This window comes from Phyllobates terribilis, unplaced genomic scaffold, assembly GCF_046119375.1.
Source record: "Phyllobates terribilis strain yellow unplaced genomic scaffold, ASM4611937v1 Scaffold_7__3_contigs__length_470593459, whole genome shotgun sequence".
NCBI classification, from domain to species: domain Eukaryota; kingdom Metazoa; phylum Chordata; class Amphibia; order Anura; family Dendrobatidae; genus Phyllobates; species Phyllobates terribilis.
The window spans coordinates 121,019,403-121,046,176 of NW_027362767.1; the positions used below are offsets into that span (position 1 = coordinate 121,019,403).

The 26,774-nt window shown below is 42.2% G+C and overlaps 1 protein-coding gene across 1 annotated transcript in view; it reads right to left on the reverse strand.

The window, feature by feature from the left end:
• LOC141153876 (contactin-associated protein-like 5) overlaps nucleotides 1-26,774 on the reverse strand; it is a 536,901-nt gene that overhangs the window by 424,779 nt on the left and 85,348 nt on the right. The window contains exons 2-3 of the mRNA XM_073639117.1: nucleotides 21,960-22,058; nucleotides 20,242-20,435 (exon numbers count right to left, since the gene is read on the reverse strand). Of these exons, the coding sequence (XP_073495218.1) occupies nucleotides 20,242-20,435; nucleotides 21,960-22,058 (293 nt within the window). The remainder of the gene's footprint in view (nucleotides 1-20,241; nucleotides 20,436-21,959; nucleotides 22,059-26,774) is intronic.

Below are 26,774 nucleotides of genomic sequence, written 5' to 3' on the forward strand. Positions count from 1 at the left end.
TCTAATTATGAATGTCACAAATGTCATAATGCAATCTGCCTGACACATGCAAAAATGATGTGTAATTCTTGCTCTTTGCTCTGCAAGTGTAATTTTTCTGGGGAAACTTCAGGATCTAATTCTGATTGAATATGTGTTTAATAGTACTTAAGGTACCTTAAAATTAAGTTTGCTTCCATAAATTTTCTTTGTAGACTTTTTTGACAGAGTCGAACTGGGGACTATTTGGCGGGAGTTTTGAAATGTTTGTATTTCAGAGTTATTAGTTTTATGTTAAGTAAATGTTTTTTTTTTTGCACCTGATAATGTGTAGTCTCTTTTATTACATCCCTATGAAGGTCACTGATCACTTTTAGAGCACTGAAATTGCAAACATTAGATATTATAGGTATTTTTCTAGCCTGCGCCTGACAGTCACATTGTATGTGAACTCGATAGAACTGATATTGTATGTGACGGAGGGTTAAATAACTAAAATAAATTCTATACACATAAACCCCAATAGATATTAAATTACAAACATTAATTAATAGATAAATGGATGACTTAAAGGAGTTGTCCAAAATGTAAATTAATTTTCATCCTAAATGCCATGATCTAATCTATTATCTAATATACTCTAATCTAATATACTTTTATTAAAATTCCCTATCCCACCCTAACTACACTATCTAACTGCTTTTTTTTAACTTTCTTTTTGAAGACTTCTTGTTTGAGAATCCCAGTGCATGCTGGGATACTCAAATGAAGCATCATCGGGTGTTGGAGGGGGGGGGGCAGAAGCTGCGGTCAATGCTGTAGCCCTTGCCCCCTCCCATCACCAGTGACCTTCATTTCAGGGGCTGGGCTAGTCCCTGATCTGTCACTTTGCAATGTGCACTCTCTTGCGGCAAAAATCAGTAGGAACGAGCGGGTCAAAAAGTGCACTGTCACTGTGTGTGGTAAGACGAATGCTTGCACAGACCAGTGCTGCCCCCCAAGTGCCAGATATTTTACAATGCACACTGACAGTGCACTTTGTTGCCAGCTCATTACTGCTAACTTGAGCCAGCATGAGAGCGCACTGGCATTGTGCACATTGCACAGTGATCGAGCAGGGACTAACCAAGCACCTGAAACCAAGGTCATTGATGAAACTTGATTTCAGGGGGGAGGCAAGGGCTGCTTCAGTGACCCCTGATTACACTTTGTTTGAGTATCCCAGCATGCAGTAGGATAGTCAGACGAAGCGTCATCAAGAAGAACGTTGTAAAAAAAAAAAGGAAGAAAAGCAGTTAGATAGTGTAATGAGGGAAGGATAGGGAATTTCTAATTAAAGTATATTAGAAAATAAATTTGATTATGGCATTAAGTAGGGGATTTACAAGATCGGCAATTCCATATGCCCTGGATGCAGCTTATTTTTATGTACTTTTTTCGCCCTCCCTTGGTCCAGCACTGAGACTCTACTGCTGCTCCAAATTTATGTTATTGTCTGCAGCACTGATGTCACGTCAACAGCGCTGCAGCCAATAACTGAGCTGAGTTTATGGCATGAGCTGAACAGGACTACTGACCTCACTGACTGACTGCAGCGCTGTCAACATGACATCAGTGCGGTGGAGAGTAACAAACATCAAAATCAGTGGCGGAAACTTAGCGCTGAACCTAGGGTGAGTTTGTGAAACAGTGTTGTTGTTTAAACAATCTGTAGTTGAGGAACATCTGAAATCGGAAAACTTATTTAAATTGGATGAAAAATGTAAATTCTATTTATTTACTTGCTAATTTTTAAATGTTTAGATAAGTAAGAAAAAAAAAATTAAATATATATATATATATATATATATATATATATTTAAAACTTGAAAAAGTCAAAATAAAGGTAGCACTCACCGATAGTTCCAAAGATGTCTTTTATTTGTACTCACAGTACATAATCACTTGCGGCATCGGACGGAGGTTCCTGAGGGTGTGCGGGGGAGTGAGAGAGAGGACGACGGCCGTTTCGCTCCCTTCCGGAGCTTGAACGGAACCTCCGTCCGATGCCGCAAGTTATTATGTACTGTGAGTACAAATAAAAGACATCTTTGGAACTATCGGTGAGTGCTACCTTTATTTTGACTTTTTCAAGTTTTGACTATTTACTGGGACATGCACCACCGTATATCCAGGAGTTTCACCATATCAAAAGGAAAATATATTTAAAGCAGAGGTGGTGCCAGATATCATCTCTACCATTACGCATATATATATATATATATATATATATATATATATATATATATTTATTGATTTAAATAATTAAAATAAGTTCTATAATAAAATACAAACTAATAGATGAATTCATCTCTAAATGCTCCTATGATACAATATCCATATTTTTTTCTCCATTTTTCTCCATAAACGTATACAACTTATTTTCTTGACATCATAAAAAAAATTTTGCAGGATTTGTATTCTCCATTGGTGATAACAGAGGCCGTAATGATTGACAGCTTTCATTGCTCTACAAGGATAGGAACTTTACAGCTGTCAGCATTCATAAAGCTGAGCGTCACCTGAAAGTGGATTACGCTGATGATTATTAATACAGATCCGATCAAGACTGCTGCCTTATATCTCAATCTCTCGCAATATATTTTAATATTATATTATACGACTGCTTATGAAACTCGCACCTTTTCCATTACTATGTAGCAATATTTAAAGTAAAATACGCACATCGGGATGATTACATTATATCAGCCTGGGCGGAATATCTGAACGAGTCATCGCACAAAGCAATATGTAAAGAACTGACAAAATCATAAAAATAATAAATAATTTACCTGGAGATTTGTGGGGAAATATTTTCATAAATACACAATGAAATGAATCTAAGATGCGTTCAATATGAGTATTATTTATTGTGTTTGATTTATACTGTACAAAAGCAAATTTGATATTTTAATTTATTGTTATTAAACAGGAAATTATAATTCTATTTATTATTTAATATTATTATTTTTTAATTTATAATGATGATCCAATACACATCAATGGGTTTCTTTTATTATTGGGCAATGATAAATACAATAATAAAAGATATCACTTTTCCGATTTATCCTCCCATCCATCATCACCACAGTAATAATCATGTGGGAGTTATAAAGCAGAAGTTTAGTCTTGGAAATGAATGGATTCATTTCCATCTTTAGCTCCTTTTTATACTTCTTTATCACAGGATTTGCTGAGGTGTAAAACATTTCTCCGGTTATTTACCCTCCTATGTCCTCTGTCCCTATGGTCTATAAAAGTGCTGAGGCCATAATTCAGAGAGGGAAAAATCCATTGTTTCCACTTAACAAAAACCTCAGCATTATTATAGCTTAACAGCTTGATGCAAGTCAAAAGGTGAAGAGTATAAATTGTCTACTTTATAATTCATGCTATAAGATGGATGAGCTGCCTCCAACAGCCACCATAGCATATCACCTGGGCGAGGCAATGCACGGAGCATCCAACTGTCACTTACTATGGACATGAGGAGCTAAGCCTTGATGGACTGTGACATGCAGAAGTAGTGCTGTTGCTTCAAAAGCATCCAGCAACTATTGCAAATAACACAAGCACAGGAGACAGGAAGTTTTGTGCTCCAGAAGAATCCAGCAAATAGAGAGGTTAACACAGTCACAGGAGACAGGGAGTGTTTAGCAGAGCCCCCGGGGTTATTGTGGGGAAGTTGTTATTGTAGTTTGGCTGAAGCCGAAGAGAAAGGTATTGTGTTATCTGTATCTGACAGAAGGCAACGGAACAGGATTCAGATTAGGAGAGAAACTAAACACAGGTCAGATAAACTCCCTGAACTAACAGTGCTGAGTATTATCAGGCAGGAAGATAAGGACTGGAAGGAATTGAGTCACAAAGATCATCTCCCTCATCAAACCCTTTCCCCTCCATTTCCATGCAGGATAAAGAATGCTGTGTACTATTGTGTCCTTGTGAAGGAAAAGCCTGTGGTTGTGTATGGACAGAAGTGTGATGTTAAGAGATCTAATCTATGCTGAATTATGCTACTGAAGAGACTGTAATACTGTGCCTTGTGAAGAAACTACTGTATTGTTACTGGAGCCGGTTGCTCAAGAAACTGTACTGTAATGAAGATTGTTGCTGTAATATCCCTGGATTGCACTGGCCGTGCATCAGATTCAATTCCACTGTTAAGCTGTTGAAAAAGACTCTTGTCAGATGTGTCTGGTCATCAATTGAATCTATCATGTGCCTGAGAGAAGCTGCAGCCTATGGTCGCCCTGAGTAACGGTTCCCCCAAGATTCCAAAGAATTCATGAAACCTGTCTCGCCCTATCTGAACCTAGCAGGTGCATGTAACAGGACCTTCTTAGACCAAAGACCAAATAAAGCCCAAACCACTCTTCAAAGATATTGTCCAGTTTTTAAAATTCATTCATTAGTGGAGAGTCAATAGGCGGGTCCTACTTTTAGAATCCTCTTCGCTTGGTCACCCTGGAGGACTTGTCTTGTCCTGAATTAGAAAGACAACCTATTGATATGAATGGACCATGGGACAATGCTTCCTTTCCTGGGGTTTTGTGTTATAGGAAAATGTACCATGTGAAAAAATAGATTACAGCTCACCACGCACACAAATCTTCATCCTCCGGTGCTCGGAACCGTGAGTAAAAGTAGGTATACCTGGACCCGTAAAAGTAGGTATATCTGGAGCCGTTAAAGTAGGTATATCTAGACCTGTAAAAGTAGGTATACCTGGACCCATAAAAGTAGATATATCTGGACACGTAAAAGTAGGTATACCTGACCCGTAAAAGTAGGTATACCTTGACCCGTAAAAATAGGTATATCTGGACCCGTAAAAGTAGGTATATCTGGACCTGTAAAAGTAGGTATACCTGGACCCATAAAAGTAGATATATCTGGACACGTAAAAGTAGGTATACCTGGACCCCTAAAAGTAGGTATACCTGGACCCGTAAAAGTAGGTATATCTGGACCCGTAGAAGCGTTGATGCAACATGAATTGGCTTAAGTCCTTCATGCTCCCTGCTCCCCCCCCCTGTTTACCACTTTATGTCTCGTGATATGAAATAAAGGACTTTTTCTTGAAACGGTGACAGCAGCTTATTCCTTGCTATTTCTGCCACTTTGTTGAAAAAAAAAAACAACTAAAGTTTAGTTAACTTTGCGATTTGTCTAAAGACAAGGGATTCTTTTTACAAGTATAATTACAAGTAGGGATTGAGTTATGCAGAGAACGCTATTAACGCTTAACAATACATGGCTTACTGGGTGTAGCATCGGCGTCTCTGCCCCGTACTAGGCAGAGACGCCGTCCCTCTCACCTCCCCGCTCCTGGCGCGGCGTCCTCCAGCGCTTCTCTCCCCGCTGCTTCCGGCACGCGCTCCTTCCCCGGCAGTGTGCTTAGGACGCGAGCGCTCCCCCTCTCTTATAGGGACTGCGCACGCCATCCTAAGGAGTCCCCGGCCAATTGCCGGAGGACCTCCTATATATAAGGCACCTCCTCCAAAATGGAGGTGCCCGAGCAATGTTGTTGCAAAGCCTTCACTCTGCTTCAGCCCTCAGGTCCCGTTACCAGTTACCTGCCAGTCATCTGCCAGATTCCTGTTTGTTACCTGCCAGTCACCTGCCAGATTCCTGCCTGTTACCTGCCAGTCACCTGCCAGATTCCTGCTTGATACCTGCCTGATATCCACTTACCTGCTTACAAGCCAGCGGTCCGACGGTCTGCCTTCCGACACCTGTCAGTCTGTCTATGGACCAGCCTGCCCGCTCACCTGGGAGCGCTCACCTACTACCTGCCTGCTAGCCTACCTGGAGGCTCCGCCGTCACGTGCTGTGACCACCTGCCTGTCCAGAGACTCTTGCCCGCTCACCTGGGAGCGCTCACCTGCTACCTGCCTGCTAGCCTACCTGGAGGCTCCGCCGTCACGTGCTGTGACCACCTGCCTGTCCAGAGACTCTTTCCTGCTCACCTGTGAGCGTCCACCTGCTACCTGCCTGCTAGCCTACCTGGAGGCTCAGCAGTCACTTGCCGTGACCACCCGCCTGTCAAGAGACTGTCCCCGTCACTTGCCGTGACCTTCTGCCCTTCTACCCAGAGACTGTCCCCGTCACTAGCCGTGACTACCTGCCCGCCTTCCCTGGGAGCCACCCGCTTCCTTAAGGACCGCCCCCTTGTATAGTTGCTCAGAGGTTCCACCTCCCAGACCCGTTACACTGGGTACATCATATGCGAGCTCCATGACTTTGATGCAGGCTGGCAAGTCAAGCATGCATCTTTGCCGGCAGATGATGGCTGTAATAATCAGCCACTATCTGCCTCTAACAGCTACGGGAAATCTATTAAGTGCAGCTGAACCTGTTCAGTGCTGCTGTCAATCTGAGAGAGCGGCATCACTGGAATCAGGATCTCAGACCCTACATCACGTTGCTCTCAGATTAAATAACAAAAACCTGCTGACATATTTTAATATTCCAAGATGTATGGTAGCAACTAGTACAAATCTGATTTTCCCATGGGCTCCTATGAGTTTTAAAAGGATGCAGCTAGCTTATACCAGAGATGTTTAAAGAGGTTTTCCCATCTACAGGATCCTATCCAAATATATAGTAGGTTTAATAATAATAATAATAATAATAATAATATTAGCAAATACCTCCAAATAGATATGTAGTAAAGTTCTTCTGATTTGCTATGTCTCTTTCCTCATGTTCAGGCATTGCAGGACCTTAGGTATCCATGGTTATGACCTCTGATAAAGTGAAAGCTAGTTGTTAGTGGTCGTAACCATAGATACCTAAGGTCCTGCAATGCCCTGTACATGGGGTAAGACAAATAGCGAATCAGAAGAACTATACATTTCTAATTGGAGGTATTTGCTAATATTATTTTTTTTTATTACACCTACTACATATTAGGATAGGATCTTGGAGATGGGAATACCCCTTTAAGCCCCAAAAACCAACAAAAATGAATTTCTTAAAAATATAAAAAAAATATATATCTTTATAGGAATCAGAATCTTTTGTACCATTACTAATGGTCTTGATCAATTAAAATAATACCCTGCCTGGAAACACATAGAAAACACTTACTGTGGACCCGATGCATGTAATTAGCATAACTTAAGTTGTGTACATTATAACCATCTGTGTCCACATTGTATATAAAATAAAGGCTTGGAGCCATCACGGGGCGTCTGTACTCCATGTTCCACTGTTTACAAACTAATCTTTGCAAACTGTTTACCAATGGCAAATTAATGAGGCATTTGTTTAGAAGAAAACTGTATTTTCTCCCCCGCATCTCATCCAGATAAGTGCACCATTCAGACTATTTACAAGTAGTTTATTTGCTCTGAAGATGCCAAGTCTAGGAATTACAAATTTAATTGGTGGTGAGTATCTGCTGACAGCTGGGAAAATGGCAACAGCCTGAGATAGAGGTCCCTGTGTTGTGCTGTCACTTGTATAAGGCTGCAATTGTTTCTAGAGATACAGACAGACAGAGAACATACAGTATATACCACATCTGCATGTTCTCCATCTGCACAGACACGGCCACAAAAGGGTCCAACATAGAACGTTCACCCATCACAGGTCTAACAAGAGCTTTTATCCGCAGAAAAGACTGAAGGGAAGTGGTAGGAGACGGAAAAATAAACAATTTAAAGCACAAACCACTGTAAGGCTGTGTGCCCACTACGCGTATTTTAAGCGTTTCTGCAGTTGCAATTCTGCCGCGCAAACGCTTAAAAAACGCTTGGTAGAAAGTCTGCAATGCTACCCAATGATAATCCGCATCTGCTGTGCACAAGCTGCGGAAATTTCCGCTGCGGATTATCATTGCGGAAAAATCCGCAGCGCGTTCATTAATTTTGCGGAATCGCAGCGTAATACAAAATATAAAAATGATCACCTTATTAGACCTGTCTGCACGGGGGGCACCATTATTAATACTTCTATAGACTGTTATTACTAAACTGCTTATACTCTTGTACATACACAGTATTATAGTAGTTATATTCTTGTACATAGGGGCAGTATTATAGTAGTTATATTCTTGTACATAGGGGCAGTATTATAGTAGTTATATTCTTGCACATAGGAACAGTATTATAGTAGTTATATTCTTATACATAGGGGGCAGTATTATAGTAGTTATATTCTTATACATAGGGAGCAGTATTATAGTAGTTATATTCTTGTACATAGGAGCAGTATTATAGTAGTTATATTATTGTACATGGGGGCAGAATTATAGTAGTTATTTTCTTGTACATAGGAGCAGTATTATAGTAGTTATATTCTTGTACATAGGGGCAGTATTAGAGTAGTTATATTCTTGTACATAGGAGCAGTATTATAGTAGTTATTTTCTTGTACATAGGGGCAGTATTAAAGTAGTTATATTCTTGTACATAGGAGCAGTATTATAGTAGTTATATTCTTGTACATAGGAGCAGTATTATAGTAGTTATATTCTTGTACATAGGAGCAGTATTATAGTAGTTATTTTCTTGTACATAGGGGCAGTATTAAAGTAGTTATATTCTTGTACATAGGAGCAGTATTATAGTAGTTATATTCTTGTACATAGGAGCAGTATTATAGTAGTTATATTCTTGTACATAGGGGTAAGTATTATAGTAGTTATATTCTTGTACACAGGGGCAGTATTATAGTAGCTATATTCTTGTACATAGGAGCAATATTATAGGCGTTATGTTCCTGTACATAGGAGCAGTATTATAGTAGTTATGTTCCTGTACATAGGAGCAGTATTATAATAGTTATATTCTTGTACAAAGGAGCAGTATTATAGTAGTTATATTCTTGTACATAGGGGGCAGTATTATAGTAGGTATATTCTTGCACATAAGGGCAGTATTATAGTAGTTATATTCTTGTACATAGGGGGCAGTATTATAGTAGTTATAGTCTTGTACATAGGAACAGTATTATAGTAGTTATATTCTTATACATAGTGGCAGAATTATAGTAGTTATATTCTTGTACACAGGGGGTAATGTTATAGTAGTTATATTCCTGTACATAGGAGCAGTATTATAGTAGTTATATTCTTGTACATATAGGGCAGTATTATAGTAGTTATAGTCTTGTACATAAGATCAGTATTATTGTAGTTATATTCTTATATATAGTGGCAGAATTATAGTAGTTATATTCTTGTACACAGGGGGTAATGTTATAGTAGTTATATTCCTGTACATAGAGGGCAGTATTATAGTAGTTATATTCTTGTACATAGTGGCAGTATTGTAGTAGTTATATTCTTGTACATAGGAGCAGTATTATAGTAGTTATATTCTTGTACATTGGGGCAGTATTATAGTAGTTATATTCTTGTAAATAGGAGCAGTATTATAGTAATTATATTCTTGTACATAGGAGCAGTATTATAGTAGTTATATTCTTGTATATAGGAACAGTATTATAGTAGTTATATTCTTGTACATAGTAGGAAGTATGATAGTAGTTATATTCTTGTACATAGGGGCAGTATTATAGTAGTTATATTCTTGTATATAGGAACAGTATTATAGTAGTTATATTCTTGTACATAGTAGGAAGTATGATAGTAGTTATATTCTTGTAAATAGGGGCAGTATTATAGTAGTTATATTCTTGTACATGGGAGTATTATAGTAGTTATATTCTTGTGCATACGGGGCAGTATTATAGTAGTTATATTCTTGTACATAGGAACAGTATTATAGTAGTTATATTCTTGTATACTGGTGGCAGTATTAGAGTAGTTATATTCTTGTACATAGGAGCAGTATTAGAGTAGTTATATTCTTGTACACAGGAACAGTATTATCATTGTGAGGCAGTAACCAGGATCATATACGAGGGACGTTATATATCCCCCAGAATGTGTACAGAGACCTATTAAATCCATTGGAGTGCACTGAGTCACAAACTCACCTGCAGCTGCAATGCAGGAATGAAGGTGAGCAATGACCTGGTCAGGCTATCTGGCTAAGGCAGATTAAGTAAATCCCGGCAGGGCCTTCATTTCTTGGAGGAGGTCACAGGAGGCAGTGGGGCGGCCTCCTCCCTCCAACCCGGGTTTTCCAGTGGCTCTTGCCACAGGTCCTTTAAAAACCCTGCATTAAGGATTAGTGTTGTTCAGTGCTGGGACCTGCTAGAAACGTAGCAGGAAAGCTTGGCGGGCCTGTGAGTAGCTGAACCCACGCCTGGGAAGGCTCTGCACCCATCAGGCTCTGAGCGGCCTGGCACGACTGCTGCCCCCGGCAACCATTGTTATGAACTGATGTTAACCCGGCTGCGAACCGGAGGACTTTCTGTTTTACCCGTGAGTGCAGAATAAAAGCTGTTTATGTTGGACTTGCTTGGGTCACTGTCTCAGTTACTGCACGTTGTGAACAACGCCGCCTTACAAGAAGTTATATTCTTGTACAAAGGAGGCAGTATTATAGTAGTTATATTCTTGTACATAGGAGCAGTATTATAGTAGTTATATTCTTGTACATAGGAGCAGTATTATAGTAGTTATATTCTTGTACATAGGAGCAGTATTATAGTAGTTATATTCTTGTACATAGGGGCAGTATTATAGTAATTATATTCTTGTACATAGGGGCAGTATTATAGTAGTTATGTTCTTGTACATAGGAGCAGTATTATAGTAGTTATATTCTTGTACATAGGAGCAGTATTATAGTAGTTATATTCTTGTACATAGGGGCAAAGGGAGGATACTTCAGGGCAAAATGGACATCTCATTATGATGTTTTGTATAAAACTAAATCAAGCGACTCCACTGATAACACAAATCCAATTCGGTTGATAACAACTTTTAATGATCAGTGGACGGGTCTGAGGAGAATTATACAGAAACACTGGGGTGTTCTCTGAGTTGACCCTATTCTCAGAAAATGTTTGCCAGAACACCCCTCTATTACGGCGCATAGATCCAAAAATTTGAAAGATCTCCTCGTTCGCAGTCATTATGAAGGGAGACATCAGAATACAAACACCTGGCTCAGCACAACTGGATTTTACCCTTGTAATCATTGCAAAGCATGTGCAAATATGGTAAAAGCTAAGGATTTTAGAAATTCGGCCAACGCAAGGACCTATGTGATAAAACATCACCTTACATGCTCCTCTAAAGGGGTAATTTACTTTGCTGAGTGCCCTTGCAAAAAAATATATATCGGACTAACTACTAGAGAATTAAGAATAAGAACTCGGGAGCATGTAAGGCTATGTGCCCACGATGCAGAAATGCTCCGGATTTTTTCCTGAGCGTTTCTGCTCTCCCTGGCAGAAAAAAATGCATGCGGATTGTACATGCGCTTTCCTGCCAGGTACAAGTGGAAGTGAAGCGTTCTTCACATGCGTTTCCGCATGCGGGTTGACAAGCGCATTCCAAGCGATTTTAGCATCACTTGGAAAGTGCTTGACAACTTGGTCACACTATATAACTCCATGCAACCGGCATGTATTTATATAGTGTGACCGAAAGAATGTTAAAAAATAAAAAAAATCTATACTTACCTTCTGATGGCCCCCGCAGTCTTGCTTCGCTCCGTCCTGGCTTGCCGGAAGCTCGCGGTACTGTTAGGTGGGCGGTTGCAGACAACTTTATTATAATGGAACGCAACCGACCCCGGGGTCCGCGATGCAGCCTGGAGGAAAGCAACCAACTTAAATGATAAACCCTTCCGTGTTACTGCACACTGGAACGGATATAGCAATTCGCACTATCTCCGTTAGCAGCATGAGAGATGTACGGTGAAAAACTATCTGTAGTCCTGTTACTGCACAGGGACTACACTGGCGGCGCTAGGATGCGTGTGTGACTACGCCGATGGGTACACGTGCCTCCAGCCGGCATGCTACCGGGCTGAAGGGTATTACTCCACGTGGCTGACAGGCGATAGCCGTGGATAGGACGTCTGCAGGCTGCTCGGGGTGTTAGGCGACCCCTTTGGCAGAGCCAGACTGCAAGACGAAGCTACCTGCCTATTTTCACTAGCCTGCCTATTTCCACTACACCTGCCTATGGAAACTACGTGGAACACAGTCGTCCACACAGTCGTCCACACAACAGCATCACATGCTCAATGATCAGAGCGCGCCGCCATGTTTGTGGGCAGGCCTTTTAAAAACTAAGCCCTGCCCACCTACGCACCATTGGTGACGCCACCCGTGGACCAATCAGGCGGTGCCAGGTCACCGGGTCAGGTGGTTGCCAAACCACCAATCACGGTCCGCCAGGTCACGGGCATACTCAGTGCGGCGAATCCTGGACTTAGACTCCAAACGCCCTGTCTCCCTCCGCAACCTATGCTTAACATTGCTAGGCACAAATACCCGAGAGACAATCTGTACATCTCGTGGACCAGCTAGGCGTTGGGGCTGATGACGAAGCTGAGCAGCATCAGCCACAGCTGGACCAGAATGGGAGACAACAGTAGGTTCTGGACCCATTTCGAATCAAGCAACAGCCCGACGCCTAACATTATCCCCCCTTCTAACATCCCCCTCCACTTGATGCACATTTTCCTCAACGAGCAGGGGAGCATGAATGTGGTCCACCGGTTCACAGGGAAGATCCTCAGATCCGTGACCCCTCCGGTGTACAGGGTACCCTTTTTTCCCACAAACCATTTTAGACCCCATAATAGCCTGCAGCTCAAGATTATCACCCCTGGTGTCTGTAGCAAGTTGGGGTACAGCGAGTTTTGACAGGTGAACGGGTCTAAGGAGCGACATATGGAAAGTGTCGTGACTCCTCAGGTGTCGTGGTAACTGTAACCGGTACATTACAGGGTTTACCTGGGCAAAAATTTTGAATGGACCAATAAGGCGAGGAGCAAACTCAGCAGATCTCCCCCATAATCTAGTATTGCGGGCCAAAAGCCACACACTGTCGCCCGGGTAGAATACGGGAGCAAGACAACGAATAGTGTCAGCCGACTCTCTATCTGTGGAGTCCGCCAAGGGTAATGGGTGGACAAAGCCAGCCGGACTTTTTACGGAAACATTTATCTCTCGCACAGAAGGCACACGCAAGAACATATTCCTTAACGTCCTGGCGCCACTGGGGCCACCAATAGAACCGTTGAAGGGACTTTGTGGTACGTTTGACCCCAAGATGGGCTCCGATCTTAGGGGCATGAGCCCAGGAGAGCACCTCATTTTGTAGATTAGGGGGAACAAACGTCCTCCCTGAAGGAACCTGGTTCTTTTTGACATAATCTGTCAAGACTTGGGTCTCGGGGACAGATAGAGGATCTGTACCGGGGGCCACATTGGTAGAAGGGTCCGAGACTACCCTCCGGGTGACTGTAACTATACACTGAGACACAAAATTCTCACTCCAGGAAGAAATTCTCCCTGTATTCCAGTCAATGTGTGGAGTGTGACAACGTAACCATGGAAGACACAATAACACCTCATCTAATCCCCCGTGAAAAATAAGAAAGGAGATAACCTCCTGGTGACCCTGAGGAAATGACATGGTGAGGGAAATCGACTGGTGGGTGATTTGCATGTCCAGGAGTGAACCGTTGACTACCCTAATGTTCATTGGTCTTGGCAGTAACTCTATAGGGATAGCATGTCTCTGGGCAAACGTAGATGACAAAAAATTGCCATCGGCGCCAGAATCCAGCCATGCCTTGGCAGTAACCGTGGTTGCTCCGAAGGACAAGGACGCCTTATACAATAATTTCGAGGAAGAAGCCCCAGAATTTAAAACACCTCCTCCAACGGTGGTTAGACACACTCGTTTACCCGACTGCTTGGAACCCTTATTAACGGGGGACTCCAAGAGATGTGCAGGTCGGGAACGAGAAGAGCTAGACTCAGTTCGGGATATATCCATAGCCTCAGGCTCCGGGTCGGGAGTCTCCGGTTTGGAAATTGGTCTAGAGAAGGATGGTGCCAACCGATACTGAGGTTTGGTGACCTCCAGCTCTAACTTGTGTTTTGCATGACGCAAATCTATTCGGTTAGCAAGAGAGATTAACTCCTCCAGGGAGGTTGGAATTGCTCTGGTAGATAGAGCATTTTTAATATGCCCAGCCAGACCCTTCCTGAACACCGGGATAAGCGACCGCTCAGACCAATCCAGTTCAGCCGCTAGGGTTCTAAACTGGATGGCATAGTGGCTGGCGGTGGCCGAACCCTGGACCAACGCAAGAAGCTTAAGAGCCGTATCATGCGTAACCTGAGGACCTAGAAATACACTTTTTAGGGCTTTGAGAAAGAGACCCGCATTAGTCACTACCGGGTCATTGCGCTCCCAAAGAGGAGTAGCCCACTGCAGAGCTCTGTGGGAGAGTAACGAGATGACATAACCCGCTTTGGCTCTTTCGGAGGGGAACCGTGCCTCCATCATTTCCAAGTGAATGAAGCATAAATTAATAAAACCCCTGCAGGATTTACTGTCCCCAGAAAATTTTTCCAGGAGAGCAAAACGGGGTAATGGGGCACTTGCAGCTGTCGCAGCATTTATCGCAGCCGAGTTAACCAGATTGGCTGCTTGCAAAGCCGCCTGGGTAGCTACTGCAGTGATATCAGTGACCGGAACTTGTTCCAGAGACCTAAGTCTGGTCTCCAGTTGCTGTATGTAACGCTGCAGTTACTGGTTGTCGGCCTTGTTCGGCAAGATCCTGGCGCTGTAATACTGTTAGGAGGGCGGTTGCAGACAACTTTATTATAATGGAACGCAACCGACCCCGGGGTCCGCGATTCCGCCTGGCGGAGTGCTGCCGAACACTTTCCGGGTGAAAAGGAAAGCAACCAACTTAAATGATAAACCCTTCCGTGTTACTGCACACTGGAACCGGTATAGCAATTTGCACTATCTCCGTTAGCAGCACGAGAGATGTGCGGTGAAAAACTATCTGTAGTCCTGTTACTGCACAGGGACTACACTGGTGGCGCTAGGATGCGTGTGTGACTACGCCGATGGTTACACGTGCCTCCAGCCGGCGTGCTACCGGACTGAAGGGTATTACTCCACGTGGCTGACAGGCTGCTCGGGGTGTTAGGCGACCCCTTTGGCAGAGCCAGACTGCAAGACGAAGCTACCTGCCTATTTCCACTAGCCTGCCTATTTCCACTACACCTGCCTATGGAAACTACGTGGAACACAGTCATCCACACAACAGCATCACATGCTCAATGATCAGAGCGCGCCGCCATGTTTGTGGGCGGGCCTTTTAAAGACTAAGCCCTGCCCACCAATGCACCATTGGTGACGCCATTTGCGGACCAATCAGGCGGTGCCAGGTCACCGGGTCAGGTGGTTGCCAAACCACCAATCACGGTCCGCCAGGTCACGGGCATGCTCAGTGCAGCGAATCCTGGACTTAGACTCCAAGGGCCCTGTCTCCCTCCGCAACCTATGCTTAACATTGCTAGGCACAAATACCCAAGAGACAATCTGAACATCTCACGGACCAGCTAGGTGTTGGGGCTGATGACGATGACGATGCTGAGCAGCATCAGCCCTGGCTGGACCAGAATGAGAGACCATAGTAGGTTCTGGACCCATTTCAAATCCAGCAACAGCCCAACACCTAGCAGGTACACTGAAGGACCTGCCATCACATGACTAAATGATTGCAGCACAGGTCCTCCAAGCTGCCAGCAAGTGAAGACAAGGAGACCATGGGCCATCAGAAAGTAAATATAATATTTATTTTTTATTTTATTCTTTTTTTTTTTACAGGTTCTATGGTACCTGGATCCGGAGGAGAGTCTCCTTGTCCTCCACACCCGGGTACCATCCGCACATTGAAACGCTTGGATTCCGCATGTACAGATACAGTGATGCAGAATCCAAGTGTTCCAATGCAAGTCAATGGCGGCGAAAACGCTGCGCTTCCGCAAAATAATTGGTAGTGCTGCGTTTTTTTCCACAATGATAACCCGCAGCGGAAATTTCCGCAGCATGTGCACAGCACATGCGGATTATCATTGGGGGACATGGCAGGCCTTCTGCCATGCGTTTTTTAAGCGTTTCTGCAGCTTAAAAAACGCATCGTGGGCACACAGTCTTAGGGACATCGAAAAAAGCAAAACTACCGAACATGTGACTCAACTTAAGACTCTACCTAAACACTTCTATGTATATCATCAAAGTGATGTCAATCTACTTAAAGTCAAAGCCATAGAACCAAGTTTCTTTGGGCCCAAGGGGTGGGAATCTTGGGAGAATGTTAGCTCAGACTGAGAGCAAATGGATCTTTAGGCTCAAAACAGTGGCATCTATCGGTCTTAATGAGAATTTTGGCTTCAGTGCCTTCTGGAAATCTGTCTTCAGGATATGACTAGCTGTGGTTTTATGGGTGGGGATGAGCTTTTACTGCTATTGTGTTTTTATTGTGTTTTAATTCACATTTCTTTTCCATTAGATCGTGTACTTTATGTGTGCCTATAACTTTCCTCTCGATGTGTCATATACCATCCGTGCCATTGATGGGATACTTAGCTATTTTGGACCCTCGAGGGGAAGAGACCTTTACAGTAATTACTCACCTGTGGGACGTTCTCTCTTTCTACATATGGATGACGTCCGTTTGATGGTTGCGGTTGGCGTTATATGATGGATGAGCACTTGCACTTTAAAGAATATAACTACTATAATACTGCCTCCTATGTACAGGAACATAGCGCCTATAATACTGCTCCTATGTACAAGAATATAACTACTATAATACTGCTCCTATGTACAGGAACATAACTACTTTAATACTGCTCCTATGTACAGGAACATAACGCCTATAATATTGCTCTCATGCACAAGAATAAAACTACTATAATACTGCCTCCTATGTACAGGAACATAGCGCCTATAATACTGCTCCTATGTACAAGAATATAACTACTATAATACTGCTCCTATGTACAGGAACATAACTACTATAATATTGCTCCTATGTACAGGAACATAACTACTTTAATACTGCTCCTATGTACAGGAACATAACGCCTATAATATTGCTCTCATGCACAAGAATAAAACTACTATAATACTGCCCCCTATGTACAAGAATACAACTACTATAATACTGCTCCTATGTACAAGAATATAACTACTATAATACTGCCCCTATGTACAAGAATATAACTACTATAATACTGACCCTATGTACAAGAATATAACTACTATAATACTGCTCCTATGTACAAGGATATAACTACTATAATACTGCTCTCTATGTACAAGAATATAACTACTATAATACTGCTCCTATGTACAAGAATATAACTACTATAATACTGCCCCCTATGTACAAGAATATAACTACTATAATACTGCCCCCTATGTACAAGAATATAACTACTATAATACTGCTCCTATGTACAAGAATATAACTACTATAATACTGCCCCTATGTACAAGAATATAACTACTATAATACTGTCCCTATGTACAAGAATATAAATGGAAAAGGGGCGCAGATGGTGACGTTACCCAACGTCAATTAATAATAAAAAAAGATAAGGTGCTCACCTCGTGGTGTTGTGTCAATGCACAACACATATAGGAGCTTGTGGGGAGAGCTGCAGACAACACCAACCCAGTCAGGGTTCCAAAATAACTCAGTAGGTGGATGTGAAAGAAGAAAAGTGTATGAATATCCGAGCTCCTCTGTGTAGAATGATGATCCGATGATCAAAAAGGTTGGGAATCAGTATTTTAATGTTTAAAACTACATTCATACGCGTTTCGCGGACGACCTGTCTGCTTCCTCAGTGAGTAGCCAAACAAAGTAGCTACTCACTACGTATGAATATCTGACAGCGGCATATAACTTGGGCAAAACCTATGCGCGTCACTAGCTCCACCCATCGGCGCCCATGTCACATGATCGCGGGGCACCGACGGGTTGGCATGACCACCCAGGGTCTCTGCAGGAGACCCCTGTGGTTGTCATTGTCGATCTGCTATGAGCGCCACCCCGTAGCCAGCACTCATAGCAGATGAGCATTTTGCTGAAGCCTTGCTACATGTAGCACAAGCGATTGGATGATCGTAGCTTCTAGTTTCCCATGGAGACTATTGAAGCCAGTAAAAGGGGAAAAAATAGTTTTAACATATTAAAAAAATATGAAAGTTCAAATCACCCCCCTTTTGCCCCATTCAAAATAAAACAATAAAAGAAAATCAAATATACACATATTTGGTATCACCGCGTTCAGAATCGCTTGATCTAACAATATATAAAAATAATTAATCCGATTGGTAAACGGCGTAACAAGAAAGAAAAATTTTTTTTTTTTTTTTTTTTACAAACTTTGGATTTTTTTCACTACATAAATGAAAAAGAACCTATACATGTTTGGTATCTACGAACTCGTACTGACCTGAAGAATCATAATGCCAGGTCAGTTTTAGCATTTAGTGAACATGATAAATAATAAAAAAAAAACAATTGTGGAATTGCAATTTTTTTGCAACTTCACTGCAATTTTTTTGCTGTTTTGCTCTACATTATATGGTAAAATCAATGGTGTCATTGAAAGTACCACTTGTCGTGCAAAAAACAAGCCCTCATACAGCCATATTGATGGAAAAATAAAAAGTTATGGCTCTGAGAAGAAAAAATAAATAAAAAAAACAGCAAAAACGGAAAATGGCCAGGAGGTGAAGGGGTTAAAGGAATGCAAATGAAAAGGTATGCAAATTAGTCCTCCTCCAGAAAGAAGAAAACTCACTCTCCAATGCCACCTATAGGTAACTACCCTGCAAGTCAATGTCCTACACTGTAACAAAACTTTGAAATTATGCTTGGGTTATCATCTAAACCAGAGTCCCATCTGAGGTCAGTTTATTTTGGATTCTCGTCTCCTCATACAGAGCAGAGCTCTGATTGGCTGTCTGTAGGACATCCTTATGGTCGTTCCTCACCTATAGATGGCACTAGTGAGGCTTATCTTGGCATCTGCACCTACAAATTGCATTATGTATTTAAAGCAGTTGATTGTAGTCGAACTTTACTATAAAGTTTTTGCTTCTGATCTGAGGATCAGATTCAGCTGTAGCCATTAATATTCATGTGCTAGTCATTAACGCCTTCCCGACATAGGACACACTCTGATTGCTTCTGTTTAACCACTTGAACGCCACTACCAATATGTGACAGTGCATATAGGTGGAACAAACTTGGTTGGTGTCCATACCGACTAGGGATGAGCAGACCTGTGGAAGTTTGGGTTCTGGTACCCAACCCAACCCAAAGTTCGGTTTGGGTACCAGAACTGTACACAAACTTGAACCAGAACCCATTGAAAACAATAGGGACCCAAACTTTAGATCTGGAAAAAAAATTCTCTCTCTCTCTCACTTTCCCCGAAACTCCAAACTTTGCAATGGAGTTCCGAGAGAAGTCCTTTTTCAGCATTTAGCGCTGGACACTAACTGTCCAGTACAAACCCCAGACTTTTAAGTTTGGGTTCGCTCATCTCTAATAGTGTTGAGCGAATTTGTTCGGCATTTCAAATTCACGTTCGTGTTCGGGGTTCCGGCTTGTTCGCGCCAAAAAATTTGCTCCGCACATGAACGTCCCTGATTTGCCACGCAGTTACGCAGATAACATTTGATTGACAGTGTGGCAAATCAGGGACGTTCGTGGGCGCAGCCTATTTTTTGGCGTGAACAAGCCAGAACCCCAGAAAACGAACACGACTTTGAAATGCCGAACAAATTCGCTCAACACTACTCTCTAATACCGACCCATCCCGATGGGATTGCATTTTGGAGAGACCCCAAAACATAATAAGGGACATTACATTTATGAAGAATAACTCCAGTGCGAATCAAATTTCCCAGGTTAAAAAAAAAAGGCGCAGACAAGTGAATTAGAATTTTGCCTGACCCTCTCATCTTTCGCGCAGACCCCTTTCTCAGATTTTTGCACCACTGTTCATTTCTGTAGATTAGAGTATAATCTTTCATCATTTACATATCATTCATCGGCCTTTTGGGAACGTTAAATAAAGGCTCCCATTTGCCAAAAGAAAATATTGATTTGATAGAAAGAAAATAATTCAAAAGATAATTAAAATAATCTGATAACTCAAATATATAAAATAGTGAGAACAGAAGCTCATCTACTCAACAACCTCCAGCCCTCCATATATAATGATACAGTCCTCCTGGTATTACCCATTTTAAGACTAGAAATCTGATAAAGACTAGAACCCTACCCAGATGGTGTTATCGTGATGATAGGGTTTCCAGTTGCGTCCGGTATCGCTAAACATAACACTGAAACGTGTCACCCAGTCGGAGCTTCCATGTCTTCCCTGAGTGGCCGCCCCTGTGATGTCAAATCTCTCTCCCAAATCAATCTGCAGCCATTGCTTTGAGTTCGATACCAGCGGAGACCAACCACCGTCTCCTGCGAGAAAGGAGGAAAGCACAGAGCAGATAAATGCTGGCGATCGATCATCTGTCATCAATGCATTGTTCAGAGCCACCATTCTCTGCCAAGAAAGAAACAATCAAATCAAAAATAATGGGAAAAGATGACATCTTGTCAACTTCTTAATTGTTCTTTTTCACCAAGAATTACATATTTCCATCATTCAGAGCTTCTTCTGCTGTTTACACGGCCATTAATGCTAAAGATGGCTATTTATGCAGATCTCTCCCACACATGTGATGTAAATGTCTCTGTAGATAGTCAACGCTACAAATATGTGACATTAAAGGGAATCTTTCAGCAGGTTTTTGCTATGTAATCTGAGAGCAGCATGATGCAGGGCAAGACAGCCTAATTCCAGGGATGTGTCACTTACTGGACTTCAATAAAATCAGCAGGAGATTATCACTGTCACGCAAGGTGTGGGAAAGATTCAGTGCAACACGAAAGGAAGAGGGGAAGGAAGTCCAAACACTAGGGAAAGGGGGAGTGGAGACCCCTAGGCAGATCTAATAACACCCTGCCTATCCTACTGGTCCTATAATGGCTCCACATCATTCGCCGAGCAGAAAACCTAAGTCCTGTATATCCCTAGAGCTAGGCCCTAGATAGCGAGGGGGAGGAGTGAACATTGGTCAGGCCCCACTACAAACTAAACACAACAAGGAAGACAAACAAAGGAGATAACTTAGCTTGAGCAGACACCAGAGGGGAAATGCCAACTGTCCTCCAAGGGCACCAGAGAAGAAGCCAGCCGACTGCCAGCGCGCCAAGCCAGAGCCAAGGATCATAGAAATATCACCTGCGGTTCCCTGCAGTAAGCTGAGGGTTTTTAACTCCTCTGCAAGGGTGTGTCAATTGGCAGCAGGAGGGAGGTCATCCTTGGGTCTTAAAGTGAGAAGGATTTAGAAGGCGCCTGCAATGCCAAACGCAGTGACCTTCTACAGCCAGAACTAGAGTGACTGTCTATAACACCTGACACACCCGTGACAATCACTACTGGACTAGGTGTCTCATGCCTCCTAGTCCTACTGCTCTATGTCACCCCGCCTCAACCACTGATTAGCAGCTTTATGTCAATGAACAGTGTACACAGAAAGCGGCCAATCAGTGATGTGGGCAGGGTTATACACAGAAAGTGGCCAATCAGTGATGTGGGCAGGGTTATACACAGAAAGTGGCCAATCAGTGATGTGGGCGGGGTTATACACAGCTCAGCATTGTGAACACTGCTAGATCTGCAGCATGAGAAAACAGGGATTGTATCAAAATGACAACAAGCAGCCCAGTAAGTGACACATCACTGGAATCAGGGTCTCAGCCACTACATCATGCTGCTCTCAGATGCAACATGAACTTGAAGTTTTTTTTCTAAAAAAAATATTTAATCCCAGACAGGGAGGAAAATTGATATTCACATTCAGCTGTTATTTTCCTAATCACAGTTTTAAAAAAAATGGATTCTGCTGTTGTAGGAGCTGATTTCTCCTTGATACATACCATCTCGACTGTTGAGCTTTACACTACCCAGAGACATTTCTGAGGAGCTGTCAAATGACGACTGCGGTAGCGGAGACACCAGTGGATCGTCACAATTATCTACAGAAAACAGAAAGAGCAGATACATTGTCACCACACTGTTAGAAGGAAAAAAATGAAGACATTTATCAGATGCAGTGAGCGGCCACATACTGTATAATGTTCATCGCAACCTTCACATCCTTAACAGGCTGATCTGCTTTCACCATGTCATGAGAACCTGAAGACCTCGCCTGTGACAAGCTTCCTATATGCCATGTAAACCATGCTGCCCCCAGTTCTGCACTACAGTAACTTACAAGGCCTAGATGAGAGATGAGTTGATCATTTATCACATTGTGTCATACTATCGTTATGTGTATCACTGTGGTTTATTTAAGCTTTTCCATAGGTAAAACCTGAAGTCCTATCTCCAAGGAGTTTATTAGCTTTATTTACCGTAAATAACGCAAAACGAGGTTATCCAGAACTTTTATTATTTTTGCATACCGGGCTAAGGACTAACAAGCAGGTAGATGCTAACTACCTGCTTGTTCTGCAAGGGGACGATGTCTGTGGGCTCAGGTGGCAATTCTCCTGCTTCCTTTAACTTCACATCAACAGAGCAGCTCTTCCTCTCCCGGTCTGCTCTATCGACAGGACATCACTGAAGATGTCATTCTAATTGACCGCTGGCTCCCCTCAGTTTGGCAGCAGGGAGCCGGCTATCAGTCAGCACGACATTGGCAAATACGTCCCTTCAACAGAGCAGAGTAGAAAAGAAGCCAGCAGAAGTAGAGGAATCATTAGTAGGGGTGGTCTGCGACTGCTCTGAGCCGGCAGAGATCGTGCCAGGCAGAACAGGCATGTAGATATCAACTACCTGCCTGTTATTTCTTAGCTCCATATGCAAAAATCATAAAAGTCCCGTGTAACCTCCGCTATAAGGGTATGTGCACTTGACATTTTTAAGATAACGGTGGATCCACCAAGACTTTCTTAGGCAAAGCCATTTCAGGAAAATGCAGATGGTCTTTTTCCTGAATTGGCTAAGCTGGCGATTTTTGCAGTGGCTCTGCTGCCGACATCATATTTTTAATGAATTAAACAATAACTAGCTACTTCTTTTAACAATTTCACAGTTTCTGAACCTCGTTCAATAAGAATAATTAACAAACTACAGAATATGTGCACAGTAATGTCGCTTTTACATTGCTGTGCATTATGTTCATTTTTTGCAGCTATTTTGCATCGCTTTTTCAAGCGGGTACCTGGCGGACTAATAAAAAGTAAAAAGACCCTACCACAAAAAATTTTTTGTATAAAATACATATTTTATTATATACATAAAAGAAAAAACGAAGGATTGTTGTTTTTTTTTCGATAATTGCATTGCAAAATATATATATAAATTACAAAGTACTCCAAAGCAGTGCTAATAAAAATAATTCAATTTGTCATGCATAAAAACAAAGTTTCATTCAGCCACATCAAGGGCTTCTGAAAATATTGCGGCAAAAACGAAAAAAAAAAAATTGGTTAAATGTTAAGGCCCTTTGAGTCTTGCTCTTAAAGGGGGTACATGCTTGCTGTTTAGTTCTTTTTTTTCTTCCCTCAAATCTCTGTTTTCAGGGGTGGGTGGGTCTAGTTGGCGCTAAGCTGCGAGTATGCAGATTACGCATTGGTGGTTACATGGTGGCAGCTCTGGCAGATTACCATAGTGTTACTGTGTGTGTCCCCATGATTCAGCATTTTATACATGACAGGGCTCCCAGCCACAAGTAGTAAATAGTTAATTACACCGCTTCGTTGGTAGCTAGGGAATAGTTTTGTGGGCCGAGCTTGGGATAGAAAACTACAGCAACCAAAGTTTTGTTCAGAGTTCCTGAAGAGTCCAATAAGAGAGCAGCACAGCAACATGTAGAAGAATTATTCTCCCCATTCCAGCAGGACGTATGGAGCAGACTAGTCGGAGGAAAGGGATGGGGACATCTAAGTCTTCTACTACTGGAAGTGAAGGAATACCTTAGTCCCCAAGAGTACCCAGTCTAATTTCAAGTGTGCCATTGATGCAGCAGGAGTACTCAGCCAGAAGTAGGTCACCCATAGTATAGATGGGAATACCAGCTGACCACACATGATGAAGACTAGTGGGACTAGGATGTGGAGGCCAGGTAGGGGTCATGGCCATAGAGGGATGGAAGAATATTCCATAGTGTCAGCACTGCACACCAGCCATAGACACTGGAGGGACTTGCTGCAATGCTCTCCTCTCACGTATTTGGTTTCAGTAACTGCTACAATTGATTGTCTGTGTTTCGGAACCTGTCATGACAGAGTATGTACCAAAGCCTACTGCTGCTGATAGCATGTATCATGGAAATTGTCTTTAAGAAGATATACCATCATTTACTGTTACCATCTACTGCTGTGTTTACCACCTACTTCCGTTAAATGAAGTTTTACATCCGTTTTACTACAAAGCCTGCCTGTATTCTCCTGTATCCCTCAATTACACCAGCACTATGGTGAACACAATAGAGGCGAGGGGACCGTACTACCTGCATTAACCCCTACACACCCAGAGCTGTGTGCCTATTTCATTGTACCAAAGCGCCAGGCCCCGGGAACAGCCACCAAACTCCATGTGACAATTAGAAGGATCTGACCCGTGCCCAGTGTACTGGTGTCATGAGTCTGGGTTTCAAACCCTCAAGGGTTTCAACCCTATGCTTTGTGATCGGCTTCTCTGTCAATCGAGCCTCAGCAGATACACCTTTTCTCTGGGTGTTTAGTTTCTGTTATCCTAGCTTCAGTCTTTTCAGGGTAACAGGTGTTTTCATTTACTCATTTGTCAGCTCTATCAACTCTTTGGTGTGGCTTTATATTCTTTCCCACTGCTGGTATTTCCAGCCATACTGCTATAGTTTAAGCCAGTCAGTGGAAGACCAGCTAGGGTTTATCTCTTTGCTGTTTATGTTCTTTACCCTTCACCTATCTTCTGTTTTGTTTTAGGAAGCAGGCGGCATATTCTCTAACAGTACGTACTTAATCCTTTATTATGTGGTTTGTGTTACTCACTCTGGGATCTCTTTCTATTTCAGCACACTTTTCTTTCTGTAGGTAATTTGCACTCTGCTCTGCCGTCCGGTTCTTTAGGAGGAACGTGAAGCATTTGACAGCCTTTCAGACGGCATAGGTACGAGTTGCCATTTTCTAGTCTGTGGTTAGGGCTATTTCAGCTCACACAGGCACCACTAGGGACTGCGGGGTCAGGATGTCTAGTGTGTACAGGAACCGGCAGGATCAGTTGCAGTTTTTAGTGTGATACCTATTTTCCCGAGTGAGTTGCTACACTATCATAACAACTGGGTTCACTGCACTTTGCGTGTCACAAATGTCATTGGTGAAATATTGGTGTCAGTTTTATAATTTAACTGCAAGCAATTCATTCGTAATTTTATACTAGTACTTATACATTATTCCACAGTGCACATTTGGTCCTACATTAGTACAATATGCCATAGTTTATTGTTACTTTTATTCAATCGATATTTGTAGCTATGTATTACTGTGTTTTTGTAAGGTTACATATAGCATGTGACAGGTAAAGGGTGGAGGATCACATTAATGCAATGGTAATTCATTTTGTAAACCAGAGGCTATAAAGACTGGTGTAGACACTTCTGGAAGGTTCTTTACCTGCTCTTAAATGTAATATACCATGAGCTAACATTTTCCTTTACATATGGCAGGATCATTTAATGCTGAGCCACTGCGGGTGACTGCAAACCACAAGGCTTATCATCCATTATCTGCAGAAACATTAGCAATGAGGCTTGAGGTGTCCAGAGTCAGGAAGAAATAAAGCTCAACACTCATTTAGACTCTGAAAAGCAAATAAACAGGTTTGGCTCTGAGCCCATCACTCTCACAATTGATCAGCTTTAGGGCTCATTCAGACCAGTGTGTTATATCGACATGTGTTATCTGAGTTAAAATCAGATCAATGTTATTCAATTGGTCTATTCAGCTGTCAGTTTTTTTCACAGCATCTGAGACTTTTAGACTGCTAGATCGGCATCTGGGAAGGAGTGGTCAAAGTCCCTAGAGAAGACTCTGAAGAAACGCCCAGTTGGTTTGCAAGCAGAGATTTCACATACTGCACTATAAAAGCAACAAAAGTGAATATGTCTCCAATGGAGCAACACAGCGCAAAATGGAAAAAAAAAGCATCAGAATCAGGCGAGTTCACTGATTTTTAAAAATGTGCACAAGGCTTCTTTTAGAGGCCGTTGCAGTCACTGAGTTTTCCCAGACCTTCAGCAAAATGCCGGCCGTCATCGCCCTGAAGTGGCTTCACAGGTGGTTTTGTCATCGTTCTTACAGTTCTTTTATTCTACACTGTAAAGAATAGAGAACGGGCGGTTTCCGATTGGAAGCCATCCTAACAATGAGCATGTCACATCTTTTAACCGCTTCAAAGTTTTCGAATTATGAAGTGGTTAAAAGAAATGACATAAGACGGAACCTGTGCACAGCGATGTCATTTTTCCATTGATGTGCACTATATTCATTCTGTGGGGTGCTTTTGCAGCGCTCATGGTGTGCACATGGCCTTACAAGGTATTTAACTCAATTTTTTTGAGCGAGTGATGGGTCCTCTTTAATGGCAGATAAATAAAGGGACCTTTTGCTGAATGTGTCAAATCTACTTATGTTATATTGGATTTGTGTCATGGTGTAGGTATATTAGCTCCTGCATGGGCATCATTGACTCTTGTGCAAGCTATTTTC